At 38.1% G+C, this 25,059-nt stretch overlaps 1 protein-coding gene across 1 annotated transcript in view; it reads right to left on the bottom strand.

Annotated features, from left to right (window-relative positions):
- Positions 1-25,059, bottom strand: part of TGFBR3 (transforming growth factor beta receptor 3) — a 112,949-nt gene that overhangs the window by 86,899 nt on the left and 991 nt on the right. Inside the window, exon 2 of the mRNA XM_030455118.1 lies at positions 11,585-11,759. Coding sequence (XP_030310978.1) covers positions 11,585-11,645 — 61 coding nt within the window. The 5' untranslated portion in view covers positions 11,646-11,759. The remainder of the gene's footprint in view (positions 1-11,584; positions 11,760-25,059) is intronic.

Here is a 25,059-nt window from a genome sequence, read left to right as displayed (position 1 = left end):
TGCTTTTGGGTAAGGATATGTAGTCATGCCAATAAAATCCAATAGTTTTGTTGCGATACACTCCAATTCAGAGAAGACAGATTTTACTTGGTAGTTAATGTCTAACTGTGTCATCAGGTGAACAAAAGGTTGTTACTCAAAATACTTGAACAATACTTTGATACTCTGCTTCTGTAAGAAGAAACTGAATTTTGATCTAGTACAAACATGAGCTGCTGCAAAATAGGGAGGCTTCACTAACCCTGCCACTCACCTTCAAGGGTCTCTGTGTTTGCTTTTCTGCACAAAGGTGCAGGAAAAACAAGATGCTCCTCTAGGACTTCAAAAGTTCTCATGCAAGTGTAAAAGAGCCAGTCCGAATCTTGTCTTTCCTCTCAATGAATTAATGATTAAACTTCCATTCCCTTCTTTAAAGTTAAGGCCAATTGTCTTACTAACACCTCAGGAGATTCATGGGAATTCACTGGCCATACAATGCAGAATCAGCCTTAACAACACTGCAAGGCAAGTCACTTGATTAAGCATGAGCCTGACTGTATCCCTGCCTCAAAAAAAGCCACCCATCAACTGAAGAGTGATACCAACATTTTCTAGTGGGATACAAACAACTGAATAAAAGACTCTCTCTGAGGTCAACACAGACCTGACTTGTAATGAGAGGAAAAAGGCAGAGCAGTTCAGCAGTCCCACTACTCTCAACTCTACTGCAAGTGCATTGAGCTTGACTGGAAAAGAAGAATAAAGTTCTTGTTGAGTACAAACATCCTTTTCTCTGGGTAACAGGACTACAAGAACAAAATCAAATATATTCAAAAATAAAGCATGAAGGAAAGAAAGCACAGAAGTAAGCTCTCATTTGCCAGTTCTTTAACTACCCTTAACATAATTATTAACATTTTAATTAACCACCTTGGACAGACAACTACACCTTTCATTTACCATAAATGCAGAGACCCCATATAGAACCCACAAGGCATTGTTAAGTCATTGTATAAGAAAATACCGTTTTTATATAAACTTCCAACATAACTGCACTGTTGTCTTTAAAAATTCTGTGAAATTATCCAGGAGATTACAAGGATGGTTGTTTAAGAAATCTGAGCCAGATGCTCTGTGTGTACATTAGGAGCCTTACAAAGGCATCAATTACTCATTAGCAATGAGATCACCCTAACTAAGAAAACACATCTTGGATACAGACAGTTCCTGTGAAATATTAGACAAGAGGACTAAATCTCTCTCTAACTGTACCACTCATGGTCTATTTCCAAAATAGCATGGAGGACCTAGTTCTAACCCCCCTGCATGGGCAGGATCACCTCCCAGTAGATAAAGCTGCTCAAAGCTCCATCCAGCCTTTGACATTTCCAGGGACAGGGTTTCCACAGCTTCTTTGAATTAACCCTAGGATTAATTCCATTAAGGGTGAAGGAGCAGTGCTATACTGCTCCAAAATATCTGCCATAAAATTGTCCTAGAGGAGTAATGTCATATGACTATATCAGGATCAGATACCTATTGACTGGTTTATAATGGAATTCATGGGCAGAAGATGTAGAGACTGTGCAGAAAGTTATAATCTGAACATGAACCCTTTCCAGCTACAAAGGCTAGGAGCCCAAAAAGCACTAACTGGAATCCCCAGAGAAGAATTCCAGCAAGGGATTCACCAGGGAGCACTGGGACACCAGCACACAGGCCAACACCAACGAGCACTAGAGAAAAATCATATCCCTTCCACTGGAACAGAGTATTTCTGCTTTCAAAAATTTAATGAGAGCAACTGTAACAAGGAGAGAGCAGATACCAGAACTGAATCAACTTACTCAGTTCAGTGAGGTAGAACAAAAAAAAATAAAATCACTATTGCTCTAATTATATTAATCCCGTCCACTAGACCAAAAAGCTTTTATTCATTACTCAGAAATCCTCCCTGATAAATTGTAATTTCAGTCTACTTTTTCTTAGAGCAATCTTGCCCAATCATACACAGACACATGAATGCTTGACCTATAAAAACATCTTAAATGCATTATTTCTCTAGAGAAAGATACATTCTAGGGCTCCCTGAGGCAGACAAAATTACTTATCTTTTCACAACCTTTACTTGAGAAGTCTTTGACAGTTTTTTTTGCTCAACACTTTTGGGTAGTGCTTCTGTGATGTTAAAGCAAACAGAAGACTTAGCTGGTTTGGTGCTGTGCATACAGGAAGATTTTAACAACATCATTATGCAGCTCAATACTCATAACAATTTCATTAGAATTCTTTTGTCCTGAATCATATCAGCTATATTAAAGTTCAGTCTGGCATTTATAAGTGCTGACTTACTCACAGAATTCTTGATGCAAATGTACTTTTAAGATCCAGTAACTTTAACAGAGACCTCAAATTAAGTAACTTCAGATTTTAAATTCTTCTATTAAAAATCTACCGTCATGAAATTGCTTTAAAAACTCTAGCTCTGCTTACTTAAAAAAATAAGAGAACGTAGATTTCAAGAGAATTCACAAAGAATGTAACAGGGTCTTTTCCAGAACTGCTTTTGTTTTTCTGCTACTGGCAGGAAGCATTCCTTATTCTGAGCATTCTAGTTACTTTTTTTTTCTCCTTGCTATAGAAACTATCACTGAAGTCAGCTGGCCTTTTAAGAAGACACTTGAGAAGCATTTGCCTAGGTGTTACAGTTTAATCAACTGTAAGCTTTTAAAAAAACCTGACAGTCCTTGCATATTAAAGCTCCCTTACTGCCATCTGTGACAATAGATGTTATCACAAAGATCAAACATTAGTGCCAGAAGAATGATATGGCCACTAGCAGTTTCAGCAAGAAAAACTACTATTGGCCTAGTTTCAAAAAGCAATTGAGTCAAGTAACATCCAAGGCAATCTCTGAGCAGTTTTTTTGCCAGTTTTCTCAAATACCCCTTACTTTTACAGCTTGAAGGTAAAACTATCCCATACAACAATTACTTACTACTTAGAATTCACTAGTGTTACAGAAAGAAACTTTGCCAGATTAACATTTCAAAGCAGAAAATGCAGAAAACTGGTAACTTTTACAAAGTGTGTGATTTAATAATCATCTCCAAAGATGAAGTTTACTCTAATGCAAGAAACTGAAGCCATATATTAAACTTCCAGCACATTGGTCAAACTGCTCATGGGATGCAATGTAGTGCTACCTGCTGTTCTAAGTCTTCTTCTAATGATGAGAATCACATTTCACCTGAAATCCTTTAACCTACCACAAAGCAAGAGCAGTCTCACCTCTCTCATCCCCTTGCTTTACGAATGACTGATTCTACTTCCTGTAAAACTAGTGATTAGAGGAGAGAAAAAAAAAAAAAGAGAGAGAGAGAGGGGGAGAAAAAAAAAAGAAGCAGCTCCATCAGTTAAGACACTTCTCAGAACATCATAACTAACTTATTTTATGACTTCAACCAGCTGCTGGTTCCTTATTTGACATCACAAAGAAAGAACTAGTGCAGCTCAGCATCCAATAGTCTAAATACAAGTAAGGAAGACAAAAAGTCTGACAGGCCTTTAAATAAAACCTTTGCCATTTTCATGCCTCCAAAAACAGGTGGAGGAGGTATTACATATCAAGAGACCAAGACTGAGAGATAAAATAACTCATGACAAGACCATAGAGAAAGTCACCAATCTAGACACTACCTTCTAGTCTTTCAGTCAAAAGCTGAGGCCCACAGGTTAGCCCTGTGCAGTTAATACACCCACATCCATCAGGCTATGGGAAGATTCCAATAGAGGAACTGACCCAGCTGGCCATTCACCCATCACTGTGCTCCTCTCCAGGAGACCCTGCTCATGGCCAAGAACAGGCCACAGCCAGGAAGAATAAGTCAGACAGCCTATAACTCACTCAACCCTCTCCCAAGGGTCCTTCAGAAAGGCATTTAGTCACCTCAGAGGATGAATATACACATATTGAGTCACACAGTGCAACTCTGTGATGGTGGTATGAAAAGCCCAGGTCAGTCAGCAGGCAGGAGACTATCACAGTCCCCAGACACAACAGAGCAGGGAGCACACCTCCCCACAAGTACCTTGAGATACACAGACCTTTCATGATCCACAGCAGGTGTTTCCCAAGAGCAGCCAGCAATCCCCCACTTGGACTAAACACACACACAAATACACACAACTTGTGGCCATTGCTGTAAAAGTTTCTCATCTTCAACATATTGCCTTACAGCAACCTCTGTGTAAACCGAATGTAGCTATGTCATCAATACTTACATTTCCATACAACCTTTCCTCCTTTCCTCACTTTTACAGGATTGGAATGGTTTGGGTTGGAAGGGACCTTAAACATTATCCAGCTTCACCTCCCTGCCACAGGCAGGGACACTTTCCACTAGACCAGGATGCTCAAAGCCCCATACAACCTGGCCTGGAAGACTTCCAGGGAGAGGGCATCTATTGCTGAAGCCTAAATAACCAAGGTGACATTTTGATGATAAATCACTATTTATCTGCCACAGATTTTCACACTTAATGAAAGGCACACAGTCTTTAAGAAAAAAATGTTGGTTTAACTTAGTAGCTTGAATCAAAATAGCTCCAGTAGAAAAGATGTTTTACAGCTCTATTCAAATGGAAATTAGTAATACAAAGGAAAAAATTGTTTATTCCAAAATAAATTGCATCAACCGTTCTGGACACAAGGCAAATTTGGTGATTTAGGCAGTGAACAAAAAGAAAACAAGAAGTAAAGATAATGATAAAATCAATTCTTCACACACTCTTGGCATCAAATGTTAATATATACATTAAAAATATAAAACAAAAACAACAAAACACACCAACACCAAATACCAAACTTGTTCCAGAGGAAAGTAAACTTTTTGCTGAGAAGAGAGAAACAAGACTTAAAAAGGTTTCCAACACCTAGCCCCGAATTCCTTTGATACATTTATGCACTGGTTCCAATAATGAGAACAACGACATTTTCACTTTAGTTCTTTCCATCCCTGACATGACATAATATAAAACCCCTTTTATATTAACTGCCTATTATTAAGTGTCAAAGCACTGCAGCTGCCAAATAAGATACAATACCTCCATCTTTCATAAAATATACTCTAAAAAATTAAGAAAGGCACACTGAGCTTGAAGCAGATGCATTTTGTGGAATTATTAATAACCCTTGGCTTTGTCACCTTGGGTTAAAATTTATCCTTAGTGAAATCAATTGACTTAAAACAAGTCTACTACACCAAGAAGAATCTCACTCAGTGCCTCCAGGTAAAGAAACATTGCAGTCTTTGCACTAAATATATTTTTTCACTCCAAATTCATCTCTCTTACAAATTACAGCTCGAGTTCCTTTAATTGTCATTAGCTACAGAAGATGACATTACTTATCTTCTTTGAAAAGGAATATACCTGGACCCCTTATTCTCTCTTCACCGTAACATAACCAGTAGTAAAACCAACATTGATTCATGCCAACATATTTCAGTGAAAAAAAAGTTATAAAAGAAAAAGACTAAGTACATTTTTTCATGTGAAAGAAACCCCTGGAAGAGCCCAATTCTTCCTGTGGCTCCAAATAAAACTGTGCCATTTGATGCTTGCATATGCCCTGCTTAGTCCAAATGAAACAACTGATATTTTGTGGCAAAAGAAACAAGGAAACACAAAGTAAAGTTACTCTGTAGAGGCACGGTGAGCCAGTTCAACGTATCAACAGATGAAGTAACTCTGATGGAAGAAAAATTTAAACAGTAAAAAAATAAAAGGTGAATACATATTAGTTAGAAGACATTTTCTTTAGTTATATCCCAGTGTACTTTTCACTTTAGTCTGTAGACCCTTGAGTCCAGAAAACTGTAACTCCTTCAAGTTCCACAAGACAAAAATGGCATCTTTAGTTCACCAAATATGGCCTTTCACTCTTTTATTAAAGAGATTAAGAGTTTGTATTATTTTAAAGACAAACAATAAATGGAGAAGCTAAGAAAAGGTTAATAAGGGCCCAACAGTACAGAAAGGATATTAAAAGATCTAGAAGCAAAATTCCAAATCCCAATTCCCTTCAGAAAACAAAAGAACTATATTTAGTATATTATTTATAAAAGAATTGTGTTGCTTAGAACTTTGTTAAAGAAGTTTCTCTTTTAGAAAAACTTCAATAAATTTCCACAGAAAGACAAAGATTAATGCCATTCACCATTCCATGCCAAAAAATTCTCTTCAAAACTACTTTCCATCAGTTGAGTACTTCCCTCCAGAGACACTCAGTAGTTCTGCCATTTGCCTGCATCTACACAATGCAACCACCACATGGTGGGCTTGATATTTCTTAGAATTGCTTCAGCATTGTCCAGTGTCAGTGTTAATCAAAGAACCAGACTTTCACATTTACTGATAAATGCTCTTGATCAGCAAAGCACTTAAGATACAGACTCCGTTGCTCTGCTGAATCAGAGCCCACATCCTACAGAATCCTACAGAATTCAGCAGAACTCTGCTAAAATTCACATGTATTTAGGTTGAGCCTTGCTGATACAGGAAAATGCAGTATGCTGAGCTCAAGCCATCCCAAGTCTGTGATATAATTACCTCTTCTAAAATATATTTCTCTGTACCCTGATATTCAAAGTTCTTCAGATTTTTTGAGTGATTCTGGAAGATAAAAATGCTATTTATGCATCAACCAACAGGAATGGCACAGGGTCTGATTCAATTGAGCCGGCTGAGAAAGACAGACCAGATTAAGAACCCAATCTGCACATGAAAAAAAAAAAATCACTAAACAGTAGTGCTTAAGAAATATTATTTCAGAGGACCTTAAGATCTGGTCTAGCTTCCAAGTTTTCATCAGTCATATTTAAACTGCTCACTTAAAAACGTCATTTACTGCTTGAAAGATATTGCTTCTTTTTGTGCAAGATTAACTATAATTTTTTAATGTACATTTTGCCTTCTCAAAGTTTTCACCAAGCTTGTTGAGATGAAGTTAGGAATTCATTATTATTCATTATTATATCATAACATGATATTAAGATGCTTCAAATCACCACCTGGATACTGAAAGTATAAAAATTTAGAACCATTTCAACCTTCAAAAGCTGGCCAGTGACTCCTAATCAGTATTTCTCAGAAATGCAAGCAAAACTACACACACCTCTGGCAACAAATATTTTGAAGGGGAATATTATTCCATCTGGAAAACTGGGAAATAACCACCCAGCAAGAGCAATATAAAAAGAATTAAAATTGTGTGAGTGACTCCTAGCAGTCGTTTTTTTTTTCAAGATCACATTCTCCATCTTCCAGTGGAAGAACTTTCTATTATACTTTGAAAGACCCTATATTGCTTTTGGAAACACAGTATTCAGGGTCAGGGGAAGTTCCTCTTTTAAAAAATAAAAGATGACATGACAAGGCCTGTTTCTTCCTGTTGTTGTGCTGATCAACATGGCACCTGTCACCACCGTATCTGGGGGGCACAGATCCAAAACATACACTAGATACACTAGCTTACAAGCAAACATTTATTGAAAATGAAGTACACACACATTGAACAACATAATATTACTTATAAGAAGAAATAGGCAGGGGAAAAAAAATAAACAAGCCAAAACTAAGATAACAATAGACAACCAGGGAATGAAGAGCTATTAAAAGAAAACCGTAGCAGTAGATCTGACATGAGCAGATAAACTGGTAAGTTGAGTATTACAGAAAATTAGTAAATTCTTCTTCTATATGTCCAATTCTTACAGCCTCTCTATCACCCTGATGCCCCCCAGACACAAAACTGTCACAAGGAGAGAGGTGTCTACAAGTTAAGCACAGGCAACACCAAATGTCGGGGGGGTGAGAGAAGCAGAACAAAGCTGCATGGGCAAATTCTGCAGGGTGTCAGATGCCAGGGCTGCTCTGATTCATCATCGGCAGGAATGATTTGCACCAGAGGATCTGTCCCAGAATGAGACCCTTGGCCAGAGCAGATCCATGGGCTTTATGACCCTTCTTTCTTTTTTCCAGATAAGGCAGGAAAAAAAAAGGAAGGAAAAATAAGTTCAAGTTAAAAAAAAAAAAAGTTCCTATTCCTTCATGAAAGAACCTATCTTGCTGAACACTTGGCCTTCTACAGAGTTTAGGTGGCTATGTGTTTCAGCTGTTGTCTAAGACTTTTTACCAAGACATACATCATGCACCCAACTGCACAAATTTGCCAATAAGTAAAATAAATATGTTTCAGCCTTTGATTTAAGCCACATTAGTACAGAACATTTTTGCTCCCAAGACTACAAAGCCAGACTTGCTTACGAGGTTATCCAAGGCTGTAGCGTGTTCAGAGTGTTTGTGTGGAGTTCCTGCAGCAGGTTGCCAGACCCCAGTTTAAGCCCAATTCAAAAATATAATTCCTTCAGGCAAGCAGGTAGTTTGCCAGCAATTCTTCTCTCCATCCTGGCTTCAACTTTCCATGGGGAAGAAAAATCTCATAGTAATCAAGGGGTTTTTTGTAGACATTTTTTTGAAGCTGTATAAACATGAACTTACAAGAAATCTGTGTATATGTTAAGAGTAAATCAGGTTCAGATCAGCATTTAGCTACACACATCCAGGCAGTATGAGGAGGTAGAGAAATAGACAATATATTTTTGGAATAATAACACAGCCCATTTTCAATGCAAAGTTAAGTGAGGTATTCTCTTTAAACTATTAGCACGAAAAGCATGCAGTATTGTGGCTCAAGTTTGAATAAACATCTTTGTGCATCATGCCATCTAACTTGTAGGCTTTTTGAGATATATTTCACACATTAGTACCTTAAAAAGCAAGAATGGAAAGAAAAAACACGCAAAACAAAGCACAGATTCTGCCTAGATCATCACCAGTATCTGAAAAGATAACAATGCTGAAGATGCTGGAAAGTCAGCATCAAATCCTAGACCACTAATAGCAGTATCTGTGTAGGACTAGCAAACAGAAGAAAGGTGTGGTCTCCTGCAGCAGCCTCAACAGAGGCTCAAACACTGAGTAAGCTGGAAGGCCCAGTCTGTAAAACCCAAGGCCCTGGGGAGGTGGCATGCTGCCCCCTGCCTCCCCCGGGCCTCACCACAGGCACGCCAGAGTTTTATTTATACTTCTCAGCTTTATTTATACTTCTCGGTTTTGTTTATACTAGTATGTTAAGGGTTCAGCCTGCAAAAGTGTGGGTTCTATATATTGGCAATTAAGAGCCAAGACTGTAGTACCATGGCCATCATGCTGACAGTAGATCAGGGACATCTTCCACAGCTTTTTCTGCACACAACTAGAATGCAGTGCTTGCTCTCACATATATTCCACCGATAGCCACAAACTCCTTGCATTTAAAACACAATTGTTTGGGTTAACAGCACTCAGTGATTACTAACAGAAAAACATAGAATGTTTCCTATCTATATAACCTTCACCGAAGTGTCCTTCCTCAGCTGTAATTATGTTTGTCTGAGATCTCCCTGCCCCCTTCACGAGAGTCCATCAGTTCCTTATTCCTCCTACCTTAATGTACTCATGATACTCTGTAAAGGACATTAACCAGTTGTTATCATTAAAAGTTTATTGCAAAAATAAAGAGCCTGGAAAAAAACTCCAAAACCCACAAGACAAGCACAGCTAGAAACCACAACAGTGCTTTCTCACCTCTCCCTAACCAACAATGACCCTTTCTACTCCCTTCAGCTATCTTTTCCCATGCAGACAGTGGGAAGAACCTGTCTCCAAGAAATTAATAACTTTGAGGCTATCCCTGCTCTGAGCAGAGAGCTGGACTAGACTTCCAGAGGGTGCTTCCAGCCAAAATCATTCTATGACTCTACTTATGAATAAGCATCAGATCAAATCCAAGGCCATAGTACTTTTCGAAAGCTTGTTTCAAGAGTAGCTGCCAGAAGGAAATACAGAACTGGGGAGCAAAACCAAGAAAAACCACAATACACTTCAAGACAGATATGTAAAGTTTTCTGGACACCAAAACTTTCTAGTAGCAGTAATATTTTTGATAACAGTGGGTCTTAATTAAAGCTGGCTTTCAGACCTAAGCTGGCTTCTTAGGCAAGCAATCTCCTCAGCAGCAAAATGGAGCTGAGGTTGTGATCAGTTAAAACATTTTTTATTTTCTACACTAGCACCTTCTTTCAAAGTAGATTTTTAGTCATCTAGAATTATTCAGATTTGCTCCAAGTAATGGCTCATCTCAGCCAAGACCAGCACTCAGCTCTTCAGCTCGAGCCACAGACACTCTCAGACCGCCCCCGTATTGCTGAAAGTTCATCTGTAACAAAGCTATTGCAAAATGTTAGCATTGCGTACTATTAAATAATCCAAGTTACTAATGTTGGAGGGATGCCTTCAGGAGGTCAACCCCAGAGAAAGTCCCACAAGGCCTGAGGGCTTGAAACAACAATTTTCCATGCTGATGATGAAAGGAAGCCAAATTGTAACACATTTAATTATTCAGCCCTGTCTCTTCCAAAGCTGGTCATCTTTTCCACAGTGAGGACATCTCAGATTTAAGCAAGCCATCTGTCCACTGTCCACTTTTCCCACTACCTCATTTTGACTCTCTGTACATCCACTCGGCCTCTTCTCTAATGACCCAAGCTGTTTGCAAGCTGGACACATAAGAAGAGGCTTCCCCTTGCAACCACAGGAAGAACTTTGACAAACATACTGAGAAGAATCACTTCAGTGCTTGAAGAAACTACAATATAAGCCAGGTACTTGGACTCTATAGTTTTCCTTTCTCTGTCACAAGTTACTGCAACCCATTTTTTAAAATCTCTATCATGTGGAACAGGAACAACCCCCATAAATGGCAATATATCTTCCTAACCTATGAGACCTCCAGTAGTACTGACAACTGTTATTTAAAAGGTCTTTGCCATCACCAATGGCAGTTAACTTAATAACTACCAAGAACAACAGAGGTGAAGTTTATCCCAGCAGGGCAGGAAGGATTCATGGACTCTGATCTATTATGAACCTTCCTGGGATTTTGTCAGGAAACAAAATACATATAAATCAAAATAATCAGAACTTAATTCCAGATTACAAACTTGAAGGAAGCACTGAGCTGAGCTTCCAGCCTAGCTTTGTGGAAAGACCATAGCTCAGCTTTACCAGAACAACCCTGCACACAGGGTAATAAATCCAGCCTCTTCACAAAGATAACAGTTTGGTCTCACTGGCAGTTACCCTGCTTCCATTCCCAAAGGCTTCCACAGCAACCTTCCACTTTACAAAGCACGTGCCCCGTGCAATTCCCCCTTTTTTTAAAAAACAAATAAATTACCAAAGTAATTGATGTTACTACTGCAGTTCTTTAATGATTTTAAGGGGAAACATTGGTGCAATAAAATGCTCTTATAGGAACAGCATTATTTCTCACATCATCATACCAGCAGTTATGATCACAATACTTTTATATAAAACCTTGACATAAATATAAACTTCAGTTGCCCTACATTTTTCCAGCATGAAAAAGTATACTTGATCAATAATTCTGAATATATACAATAAGTTACAACGAATGCATGATTTACATAATGACACCTACCTGCAGATGCAAAGCAAAAAATCATCAAAGCGAACACTGAAGTTGCACAACTTGAAGACATTTTTGCAAGTACTGTAGCTTCTCAAATCAACACCCTTTGTAGTTCTTCATGTGGATTTACTTCCTTTGAAATTTGTGGTAGGTTTTGAAATCAAATCTTCTAGACTTTAATTGCCTACAGAAAGAAGTAAAAATACATTTCAATACAAATATAACTTGCAAGAATGTTACTAGATATTTAAAATTTTCTCTCCTGTAACAAGAGAAACAGAATTCATTCTTTAAAGAGGTACTAGAGGACTGTGTTTCATATTGCCAGATACCTTAGGTACTAACAGCTTAGTGCTCTCCCCCCACCCACCCCCTATCCCACTTCAGCACAGCTGTTGCTTTTTCACATTATACATCCTGCAAGTTGTGATCTACTTGGAAGTCAAATCCCAGACTTCTTTCTGTCAAGTAATACTGAAATCCTGCTGAAGCCTGCCAATGGTATTCATAGCCTCAGACATGTTTATTTTAAGTATTCAGACTTTTGCTGGGACATACAAACATTTGTTTGTTTATCTGCTGCTACCTTTATTATACCACAGAGAAATGTTTCACATGCCCTCCGACTGGTTTACAGGTACCACAATAAATTTAACTCACCATTTTTATTTTTATCACAAATTCTGAAATCTTATCAAGGCCACCCAATGCTAAATGTAAAGCTGCTCAGAATCTTTATTTTAAGAGATTTCAAGACATGATATACCAGGTCAGTAAAACAACTTAAACTTGCTATACAAATAAATGACAATACAGCTGACGCCTGCAGGCATTAAGAACACTGAAATTTCTGACCCTGGTATGCATGCTGCAGATTTTTGAGGGGAAGCACTAGACACACAATATCCTATTCAATGTTTTTGTTTTGTTAAATCTATTCTGAGTCATCCAGATGTCTAGAATGAGAGAACGGAGCAAGTAGTAAGGAACAAGAACATTGGTATTGTTTCAATCTAATAAAATTCTTAGCTACTCTACTTTGCTACCAGCCTTCAGGAGCAGAAAATGACAGATGGTGCCTCAGCAACCACTAACACTCACCACAAAGCAATGCAAGCAATTCCAAACAACCACCACGGGGCTAAGCGATAGCAAAATGCTGAGTCAGGACAAAAATGTAAACCATGACAACAGAAATGCCATTTAAAAAGTTCCTGCTGACATTAAAACGGAATGAAGTACAAAGTCAGGCAAAAGGCAAGCCTGTTATACACCCTGTGCCACACTGTGCAGGCTCAAACATCTGCACAAGGAAAACCTGTGTTTAGACCAGCACTTCAAGACACCTGCTGACAGCAGTCCTACAAGGAACACCAGAAGCTCCTTTGCAGAATTTCTCTACATGCTATTTGACAGAGGTGGTGATGCCCTGTGCAGAGGAACCCATCTGGAGAGGACTTCCAGTGCTCAAGGACACATCTACAGCATCCAACAGACCCCACACTCACCACTCAGTCCCCAGTACTGGGTGTCCAGCAACCACCCCAGATCCCCCCTGCAGGAGCACCCAGACATCCTGCTCCTGCAGCACAGAAAGCAGCAGGGCAAGGTAGGAGCTGGGCATCCGTCACAACATGGGGGTTCACACAGCTTGCTTTCAACCTCAGCTATTCTCTTACAAGCAGCACATCAGCTTTTGTTTCCTGTTTGCTTTTGAGGTATGGTATTTTAAGTTGAAATTCTATAACTGGTTCTCTCTTGAACATGTCCCTGTTGCTACCCTTCCAGGGACTTAGAATCAGACAACAAGAGAGAACAAAGGAAACTCCTGGAGAAACAGTAACTCCAGTAATGCTACCTAGTAACCTGCTGGTGCTCAGTCTGGGGAAAAGTTTACTTCGGGACTGAAGAGGCACACTTAGCGCTCTGCACAGTGTAAACAAGATGGAGGTATCTTGTTCTCTGCTATTCACCAAGTTATGTATGACTATACAGCCCAAACTGAAGATTCTCTTCCATCAGAATTAAATTGAGACATCATTTGTGAAAACGCTTGGCCATACTAATCTGAAACCTTGACCTCAAAAATTAAGAACCTGTGAAATCAGTTTTCTGTACAATTTTGCCTATTTCCATCTTAAAATGTTTTGTCACTTACAGGTTCTCTGGCACAAACTGTTCTTTCCACTCTTTGCTAGGATCTATACATTAAAAAAACCAAAACAAAAACAAACAAAAAACCCAAACAACACAAACATTGAGACCACAACACTACCACACATGACTGAGGTAACAATACATTTCTGTAATTACAAGAGAAAGAAACACCACAGCCTCACAGAGCAGCAACTGTCCACCCTAAAATCTCAAACATGCATGATCTACCTCCAGATTTATTCCACAACATTTTGAATAAGATGGGCTCATGTTCAAGAAAAAAATTCTGGAGAGGGATGAACGCAAACAAACCCAATGCTAGAGACAGTTCAAAAGAGGAAACTCTCAGAAAATAGTGGTTTCCTTGGACAATTCACAAGATTCAAAAAATATTCAACCTGAACGTAATGGAAGCATTCCACAAGTTCCTAAATATCTCTCATCTTCCCCTAGAGTGTAAGGTTACATAGCTAAACCCTCAAATCCAAGAGGGAGATGGAACTTCATAGTAAATGAAGGCCAACCTTTACTGAACAGAAAAAAAAGAAATAATAAATTCTTGACAAGTGTGTTAGACAACCCTTTAACACAGTTTTTTAAATGAAAATCCAAACGAAACAAGGTTTATTGCCAAACAGCAAACCATGAGGAATTTATGACAGACCCTGAACATCATTTAGGAAGCCAAATTTACATGGAACCGTTTGTTGCTATTTCTCTAGATAAAAAGAAACCTAAATCCATTCAGTGAGAGTATTTGGTTTGTAACAATTTTTAAATGCTGACAAAGAAACATTATCAAATACAGCAAATCATGAGGGTTCTACCCAGCATTAGTCATAAAAGGCCATCATAACATTCTGCAAGACGTCATATGTGCAGATAGGCAATGGAAAAGCATTCTGAAACTTGAGTTACTCATGTATAACCACTTCATCAACAACAAACAAAAGAGAAACCAGAAAAAGAGCAACCACAGCGCATACACTCAGTTATATACTAAATAGGAAAACACACATTAAACATTACTTTAATCACTCTTGCATCAGCACAAACCTCTCAGTCTTCAGTGATGTTTTTATAAGACAGTTTTGGAGAGTATGTGCACAGGGAAAAAATTGGAGAAAAAGCACTGCTGCTGAGAGCAGCTGAGCTTCCCATTCTGTGCCAACCACATCACTATGTCAAAAGGCCAAGTGTCAAATCGAGTTTGACTTAGAGAAGATTATTTTAAAAGGAGAGAATACATACACATTTCCATCAGTACATAAAGACATAAGTGATTTGATTCCTACTGCAACCCCCTGATCAGTAACATTCACAAGGTGTAACTCTGAGCAGGCAGCACAGGATTGAAAAGCCCCAGGCTTCTACTTTGATTCTGGCAGCTTGTGAAGGGTGAACAATGGAGAACTAAGAATCAGGAAGAGCTTTCCAAAGAAAAGGCTCACTTGCTTGAAGATATGAATCCACAAATTTAAAAGGAGGACAAACTTCAAACTTTGAAAAACTATGTGAAAAGGTGACAAATTGACAAGTTTCATGAATTTAGGATAGGTGATATCTAAACTGGCAGATGCACAGCAGCAATTCAAGTCAAAGAGAACCAGCAAAAGTGCTATGAATAATTCTGTTAAGAATAAACCTACTAAAGCAGGCAATTTGCCAGTATTTTGAGTAAATCTGATTATTCTAACCTGTGACTGAAGTCAGCTATGAAGGTATTATTATCTGACTATCTGACAGGACCAAAGAGAAACAAACATGAAAATAGGTGAGAAAAATCTAGCAGTGGCACAAAAGATGCCAGATTTTGCTTTGGTGTGAAACCTTCTGTCACGTGAAGACTATGGGAAACCTGCAAACTTGGAAAAGTTGAGGCAGTCCACAGACTAGGGGGACATTTCCTTTGAAGTAAGAGAAGAAAGCTGTGTGAAGGGATTGTGAACCTAAACTCTTTATCCAAGAAATAAACACAACTGCTAGTCATTTTGAAATTCAAATGAAATTTCCAAGAGAATCATCTTTTCCTTCAGAGTATATCTGGAGCTATTTTAGTAACTGGGGTCACAAAAGGGCATATTAAAAGTATAACCAAAATATCCCAATGAGGAAGAGAAGATGACATGAGAGCTCTGGGTTTACAAAGCACACTGTTCTCATGCCAATGCTTTCTATCACTATGAGCTGCAAGAAGGATGGCAAAAGAGGGCATCTGCAGCCAGAGCTGAAGACACTTAATAGGGGCAGTCTGCTGGGATTGTATTCACTGAAGTTTGCTGTTGTAAGGCCACTAGTTCTGATAAAAATGAGGGCCTAAAACACACAAAAGAGCCTGTTTTGTTGAGAAGTATCATTTTGCAGATGCAATCAGGAATGAGTGCTACTGGAAACATCAGGAAGAATCTTCTACCAGTTTTTATTGTTTGAAAGAAGACTGAGGGAAACATTTTTAATTACATGAGGACAAGAGGTGGAAGAATATGAAGTTTTGAAGTAGGAGCCTCTAATGTTAAGAATTTTAATGCATAATGTTTAATGCTTAGCTAGAAATCAGTGAAAATATGATGCCTTTGGAGGACACTGAATGCCCTGAGTGGCCTGTAAGCATGGCAAGCCACAGAAGGACAGATCTCATTGCTGCTCTAAGCTGGACAACAAATAAACCTTAACTCATAAAATCTGACTTTGTCAGAGCTAGCACTAGTAAACTCAAATCACTTCAGTACACTGTGATCTCTCTACCCTTCAACAAGAGAATGAAATTAATTCCAGTCTTCTGTGGATTTTAATAGTATCTTTGGAATTTAAAAAGTCACCTTTATACTAACATGAATGTTTTTTTATACTATCATGAAGTAATTTATACTAATATGAAGTTAGAAGCATGCTGCTTACTCTAAAAAAGAAAACACCCAGACTAAGCTCTGTATTCAGAACACCTGAGCACCTTTCTACTCAGCCTGTTTCTGTACTTCTAGCAGAATACCTACTACAGATTCCTCTGAGATCAGTGGTCTCTGTAGCTTCAGTTTTTAACCATTTTCTCCAGGTAAATTTATTTTTGCCTACTTTTTAAAAGCTTCTCTACACAGTTCAACCTAGCAATATTTATGTCTGCAGGTGGCCACTGCCACAGATTTGGGGCTGTTTGTTTCCTATTTAAGGCTTCTATAGCACAGGTATTTGCCACATTTATTGCTGAACTGAGTATTTTTTGATTTTCCCTTTTATTTCTGTTCCTTTAAGTCTCTTCCCTAACAGCCACCATCTGTTTCTTTAATCACCACCTATCTCTCCCATAGAAGTTCTTCCTTTGCCTTAACTATATCCTCCTTCCTTGTTGTCTAACCTTTTCCTTTACTGCCTGAAGAGTAACTTCCACTTCCTCTCTTCCTTATCTACATGGGCCCTGGCAATTCTCTCCTCTTTCCATGAGCAGTGCCAGAGGTCTCTATGACACTAAGAAACACTTCTCTATCAAAAGGAGCCAAAAATCCTTTTCCTCTAAGTCACACAAGTCCCACTGAAGTGAATGGGGATACTTGAGTGAAGCCAGCAGGATCTGTCCCTTGGTGTTGTTTTGCCATAGCAACTTGGACCCAAGTTTCTAGGCCATCCAAAAAGGCCTTCACAGCCAAAGCTTCTTCACTTTTTGTTTGTTTGTTTTGCACATGGCAACCATTTAACTTATTTAACTGTTTTTTCTCCCATTTCTCCATGCTGGTTCCTGTGCAAATGCAACGAACACATGCATTCCATGCCTAAGTAAAAAGACAATAATTTGTAATCAAGTATGCACAAGCTCAATTAAAAGAAAAAAAATCCCAAATGGTTAATTACATGAGCAGTTCTACAAACCTAGTAATAGAACAGGTTTTGAGAGAGTTTCTTTATAACCCTACTCCAGTTAAATATACATTTCAGCAGATTTTTTTATTAGATGACATTTATCTTCTGTCAATTCTGCGTGATCCACTCATGTGCAGGTCAGAAAGCTGACTAACAAGATTAGCAAATATTAATGTGGAATTGAGAATTTGTATGTACTTATTTTAATGCCTATGTCCAAGGCATATACATGAGGTTCCACTATTCAGAACTTGAAACAGTAACTTATTCATAAACTGAAAAGTGGATGAATTCTGTTCTAGAAACAACAAAGTGGTTTCATTTTCAGGGAACACATGAATAGCGATAAAACTAAAAATCCTGACATATCAAAAGCTCATGAAAAAGTAACTCTGATGTCCTGCAGTTCACATGCTGCTGTGCTTGTAATGGGACATTTCAACAAGTCACAGCTAAAGGCTATGGGAACTGGACAAGTGCCAAGAGAAGATGTTTCATGCAATTTAGCAACTGTGCCCCTCTATGCCATTTGACTTTTGTTTTAGTATTTCTGTGTTTATTTATTTTCTTATTAATGTTTTACAATGCAGCCTGCCAAATGACAGGAAGCTACAAAATGTACAAAAATGAGTCCATAAAAGATGTGACACCATTCCACCTTTTTTGCTAAGAATTTAACAAGGCTGGTTTTGTTACTTGTTACGTATTTTGCTCAGCCAGCATGAAGCTCCAGCTTGAATGGGGATGCCTATTCTCAGTACAACCAACTTTCTCTTCAGCTTCACAACATTTTGTTTTAAATCACCTGACATGAACTGCTGTGAGCTTACATCAGAAAAATAGTCATGATATTGTATACAACAGCACAAAATAAGAGACAGTTTACAGAAACAGGATAAAAATCCTGCTGTTCTATGTTCCCAGGACTTCCCTTCCCCCAGGCACTGAGAGATACACAGCTGAATCTTTATGGAACGGCAACATTCTGCTTACCATGTGTAAACAAGAGACCAGCCTCTTACAGGATCAGGATGTAGGAGGGTTTCAATAGGTGGAAGGGAAGGAAGTGCATCCAGGAGTCTTTCAGTGGAAGGAGTACACAAGACTCTTCCGAACAGACTCCTTTTTGACAACAGCAGAAATTCCTAGAGGTTATCAAATATCTAAACAATAGAATACAAACAGCACTGCAAATACAGTTTACGACCAAAACTCTACATGTAACTTGAGTACTGAATCAGAACTTTCCTGCTCTAATGTAGAGCCCCTGGGGACACCCTACATCAGAACATCTCCAAAGGAAATGGAAAAAAGATGTTAGTTGTACTGTTCTTATGTTATGGCTCAAGCAGTCTGCAATCTAGTAACAGCTTCAGCCACGTATTTTCTATGTAACTTGTAGGTGGACTATTCTTTCACAGCAAAAAAGTCATAACAGGACCGCGACACAGCCCCTCCATAATGTCTGCTTAGAAAGACAACAGTACTTCAGGCAGTTCTGCTTCTGTCTTCTAGTTAGAAGATGGATGAAAAAAAATCTCAAATCTCACTGCTCTTACAAGGGAATATCAGTGGCACAATTATACAGAACCTTCCTGATAAATATTCAGGTAGCAGAGGAATAGGAAACCAGAGGCTTCTAGAAATGTACATAAAGACTGGATTAAAGTTTTCATGGCAGCATAAGAACTCCGAGTCTCAAATCTACAGTTAAATAAAACTCAGGTTCCCAATGAACTCAACCAGTAATATCCCACCACAACTCACAGGAAACAGGCTCATGTTTTTTAAAAGGACATGCAGCTTCTGAAAAGTTTACCCTGCAACAAAAACACTTCTAGTGCACAGGAATCTTCATGCCAGACAAGAGGATAATAAATTACATTAAACAAATCTCTACAACCTTTCCTCCTCATAGTTAAACTTTTTTGGCTTAATTACTTTATTTTTATGATTTCTAATTGGAAACAGAATAGGTTTCCTGGCACTAGAATATCTTATTCTTTATAAACACAGTAGCAGCCAACAACCTCACAAAAATTTCATTTATCTTAAGTTTTACTTGGCTCAGTTTCTAATTGCACACCTAAACCAAACAGATAACAGCTCTAATGTACCTATCAAGGAAGATATAACCCTAGGGAAGACATCTTTGTGGAGAAGGAGCCACAGCAGGGTGGAAAGTTACAAACAACTCAGTAAGGCTTCTTCTACTCAGGATAAAAGATTTCAGCAAATTATTCTGTCAATGAATGCTTGATGCCATTATTTTCTCAAGACTTAACTGCAAAACCTTAGAACTGCATCCAGAAATATTCTAGCTGGAACCTTCCTACCAAGAAAAAAGCTAAATCAATCTGTGTTGGATTTTAATCTTGAAATTATCTATATACACTTAGAAAAGTGGTTTGGAAACTATAGCCTATAAATACCCAAAATTTTCAGGATTAATTGTAGGAAATCCACAAGCGGCAATAAGGAAAAGCAAAACTAGTAAGTAAAAATTCACTATATAAGGATGCAATTCCCTTTGAGGGAGACAAAGAGAAGGCAAAAGGAGGCAAAGGGACAGGGGAAATATCAGCAAATTAAACAGGATTGAAAACTAGCATTTCCCATTATAGGGGAATTGATATAACTACTAATTGATAACTACTAGATACTTTAAAGTTAACTGTATGCAGTATCAAAACCACATTTGAGAAACAAACAAACAAACAAAAAACCCCAAAAACACCAAAACAAAAAAACAACCAAAAAAACCCCACAAAAAACCAGTATGTACTGGTTTGTGTTCTCTGGAATAAGACATACTCCAGAAAGCAGGCAGACTGATAGATTACTTCTTCAGGTTGCTAAACATGGACCCTAGATAATCATGTTTATCAAAAGTAAGCTGTTAGCCAGTAAACTCTCAGGTGCACCTCTATCTGCAAGATCTGACACTTCTCACACACAAACAGGCAAGACCTTCAAAGCACTACACAGTTAAAAGCACAAGGCAACAGGAGCTTCCCTTTGTGTAGGCATCATCAACCCTATCCCTAATTGTCTGCCAAATAACCAGGGTAATTTAATTTGTTGGGCAGAGAAACATGGTCTTAACACAGAATGTAGACAAACTCCCATATAATTTTTACCATGTAGAATTTCCTGCCTTTCATTATTTTATATTAAATGTATACATGGTGACGGAGAAAAACCTCAGAACACAACTTCAAGGAGATGTAAGGTCACAATAAATTCCTACATTCATATAAATAATTTGTCCACCTCATGTACCAGAAAGAAGTCACTGTACCTCATCACCAGAGTGAAACAGATCACCAGATCTACAAGTATGCAGAAGTAGTGGTCATTTTGAAGATGGAGAAACTAATCCATCACCTAGCATGAGCCTGTATATACTGGACAAGCAATTGGGATCATTAATGTAATAAACTTAAAATAAGAAAAGGCCAATGCTCCCCAAAACTGCAACAGCTGTTTCATAAATCAAACCAGAATGTGGCTTCACTCCAATCATTGTAAAAATCTGCATTGGTGATAAAATACCATCAAGAGTTCCCAATCAATATTATAGCTGCATTTGACACAACATAAATTACTTTTAGAAATCCAAGACAAAAGATCACTTCACAATCTTCACCTTCAGCTTCTTGACAAAGAAATACTGTGTAGTATTGATCTGCTGAATACATGTAAGCTCACTGGATACTCTGGGATTTTTTTATTGTCCCTGACTTACACAATGGACATAAACAGATTTCCAACAGAAAATGCCTATGCTTACAAAGGAAATGTAAGTGAACTGGCGTTCTTTTACCAGCCCCTTTTGCTTTCTGTGGAGAAAAATGACCTCTACATGTTAGCTCTATAATTAACCTGTTTCAGACCCATTGTGACCTCTAGATAAGCTATTCTCCTGCAAACTCAACAACTCTCTTGCAAGGTCACGACCAAACTTATTTAAAAGAGGGGCCCTATCTACCTTCCAGTTGACTCTCAAAATCTTGCAACATGTTGCAGCAGGGGGAGTAAGGGGGAAGAAATAAAAAAAATTAACTCTGCTAACTAGTGCATTGAAATTAGACTGTGAAAGAAAGACATGAAGTATAATGGAATTCGATTTAACAATAAACAAATGTAGTTCATTTCAAAATACTGATCACAGAATGAGTATGAAATAATGGTTTTCGTATTTTTCTCAAATTATTTTTTGTTATAAACACATCAAAATAGCACATTTTGCCAGACATAATTACTTGTAAGCTCTACGATTGAACTTATAATATATAAAATGCTTTCTGCTAAACCTGACAAATCTAGCTACTTAGATACTCAAGATTGTAATGGATATTAGAGTCCATTTTGCCAGACTGAAAATAAAAAAGTATGATATGTAAGTAGAAGCCTTAAGGTCCCTTTTTCACTGATTTCCAGAAATGTGTAAATCTTTCATTCTGGCTACCATAGAGTTAATTGTTGCTGTAAGAGCACAAGAAATGTTGCTCTGTTGGATGACTGCCAGCACATAAAAATGTGAATCCACAGTTACGGATAAAGCAATTCCAATTGCACTACTTTTTTGCTAGTAAAAATTTATGGCAAAATATGATTCTATTCATAAAATGGCTAGAAACTAGTATGCCGCTGTTAATCACCACAAACATTACTGCTATAGAAGTACTGCCTATTTATAATACAAAATATTTAGTGGAACTAGATCAAAAGTAATGTGATTGCAAAGATATTTGTAATCTGTATCCCACAGAGTAGTTTCCGAGATCTACATAAGCTGCCCAAAACTTGGCAATTCATGTCTTACCAGAATATTATGGGACATATCAAAAGAATTCTTAGTTTTAGTTCTATATTTCAAATAACATTAAAACAGAAATCTCACTCTGACTTCACCATCTCAGAAACCATATGGGGAAAAGTTTTGTGATTCCACAAAAACTGTGGAAGAAGGAGATCCTGAATGGAACTTAACATGCATCTTTTTGTACCTTCAGTATCTGGCAAGGCTCAGACAATGCTCTTGGAGAAAAATGTGTGGCCACTGGAATACCTGTGTAGCTGGTCACTGAAACAATGGGAAGTCAATTGATATTTATTTAACACCTCAGTCTGCAGTTAGTGCCACTCCAGAATCAGAGGAGCCTCTTCCTTTAAACCTGACACGGGTCTGGTTAATTTCAATTTAACTGTATTTTGTCCCCACTTGCTGGAAGGCCTAAGGCTGGGAGAATGTGATCACTCCCAAGCAGCAAATTACTATTTGCTGACTATTCTGTGCAAATGCTCCCAGACGTGTTTTTGCCCCACCATGAGTGAACAACAGCTCAACCTTAAAGTTTAACCAGCAAGATATTTCACATTTACTGCTAGGTAAGAACCCATTCTCTGGCTCTAACTGGGGAATAGCTGACATGCTGCAAATTCCCATCCTCGCTTCCCATTCAGCAAACTGTACACCCATACTTCGGTATTTGGCATTTGGCTGCATCAGGCTTCACAGACTGGAAAGCAATATGGATCTATGCAAGTAATCCAGATAACCTTCTTTGGCAACAACCTTTACCTTCAATACTCCTGGCACAAAAGACTTAATCAATTGTAACACCAATACAAATAAAAAAGAAAACCCCTTATTGACCCATGCTGAGAAGGTTGGTTGACTTACATGAAAAAAAAAAAAAATAGTAATGACTTCTTAAAACCTAGGAGACTGTCCAAAAATATTCTCCCTTATGGAAACCCTAAATACTAGGAATTGTTCCTTGTGAGAAAACAGCTTTTTTGCTTTTTCAACTTTAGCTCCCAAGATTTCTCTTTGCCATCATAAAAGTGATACAGTAATACAGTTTTACTGTGAAAATATTTTGTCTAGCTCATTACATAAGACTTAAAGAATTCCTCAAAATATAATTTCTTGGGTTAATTCATGTCAAACATCTTCAAAGAGATATTTCACATAAATAAACATTTCATGTTTTTTCAAGTTCAGTTATGGCTAACATGACAAAAATTCCATTTAGAAGAGCAGGAAACAAGCCTGTTAGAGCAAACTAATAAACAAGCATTCAAAAATAAGGTGTTTATTCCAATGCATGGCTGTGTGGTGTTGTTTGTTTTTCTTCTTGTCAAGAAAATTGACATTCATATTCTAAACAAATACTACTGAAATATAGGCCCAAAATTTTAGCAAATTACAACTGCAGTAGGAAAAGAGACTTCAGAGAGAGAGCGTTTGGTGTTCCCCCTGCTGGTTCAGCAACTAGCTTCAAAACACTGCTCCTAGAGGCAGACACCAAGATGCTGGGGTATTAAAAGATGTTTTGCAAGCAAGAGAAACAAATATTGAGGCTTACATTTTAAAAGAAATCACATCCAGGGTAAACATCATTTACCCACTCTGACTAGATGAGGCTTTGGACACACAAAATGTGCATCAGAATCAATGACCAAACAAGACATCCCCAGACAGAGAAAACAGCAGAAGAAAAAAAATTTGAAGTGTCCCTTTAAACATAACAAGGTTGGACTACAGCAAACAATTGGGGGAAGCAAGTTTCAGAGTAAAGGACTCTTCACTGAAGGAAGCCAACAACCTGCCCCCCCTCCAGCACCCGTCCCTCCCTTCCTCCCCCAGCTAACTAGGAACACCAAGCACAGGCTGCAGCACTTGGTATCAGCCCAGGTCTGCATCCTCACAAGAGCAGACCTACCCCACCTAGGATTAAAGCCCTGTAAGCTTTCATGGGTTAAACTGGAGCTCTTCAAATGAATAAGCATCTTCCATTGACATTTAGCTAATATTCTTGTTGGAAATGCTTTGACAGGGCACCTGTGCAGTGCTAAATAAATCACAGCTACCAACATTCATAGAAAAAACAAGGACTGTAAAGGCAAAAAAAAAGTATTCCTGGCAAGAAGTGATAAACAAATAGATTTTGTCTTTGGAAGAAGTTGTATTTACACGTGTAGTTTTAAAGTCTTCCGTGTGTGAGACTACAATAGCAACTGTGCTGCAGGTCATGATGGGCTGAACCTAACAAGGTCCCACAAGCTGTCAAAAAGCAGGTGGCTCACACACGTTGGATTTCCTTCTCAGAGGGGATCCAATATCAGCCTGTTTGGCCTCATCAAAATAATAAATAAATAAATACTTTGGTATAAATACAGAGCCAACCAGGAAAATTCCTTTCTTAGCACAAAATACTGGCAATTATTCATTCTAGTCTCTGTCTAATTGGTTACAAACCCTGTCAAGAGTTTTCTGTTAAAACTGAACAGTGCTGATGTTAATGTATTTAAGGATAAAATAATAAATTACAGCAATTAAATTTTAACAGTTTAATCAGTTTAACAAAACTGACATAATTAGATTTATATCTGATTACATCCACAGCAACTGGAAAAGGTATAACCACACATGCAGCACAAGTCTTTCCTTTTTAAAAGAACAG

The sequence above is a fragment of the Calypte anna genome, chromosome 8 (genome assembly GCF_003957555.1).
Source record: "Calypte anna isolate BGI_N300 chromosome 8, bCalAnn1_v1.p, whole genome shotgun sequence".
NCBI lineage: Eukaryota > Metazoa > Chordata > Aves > Apodiformes > Trochilidae > Calypte > Calypte anna.
This window is presented reverse-complemented; position numbering and strand designations above follow the sequence as displayed.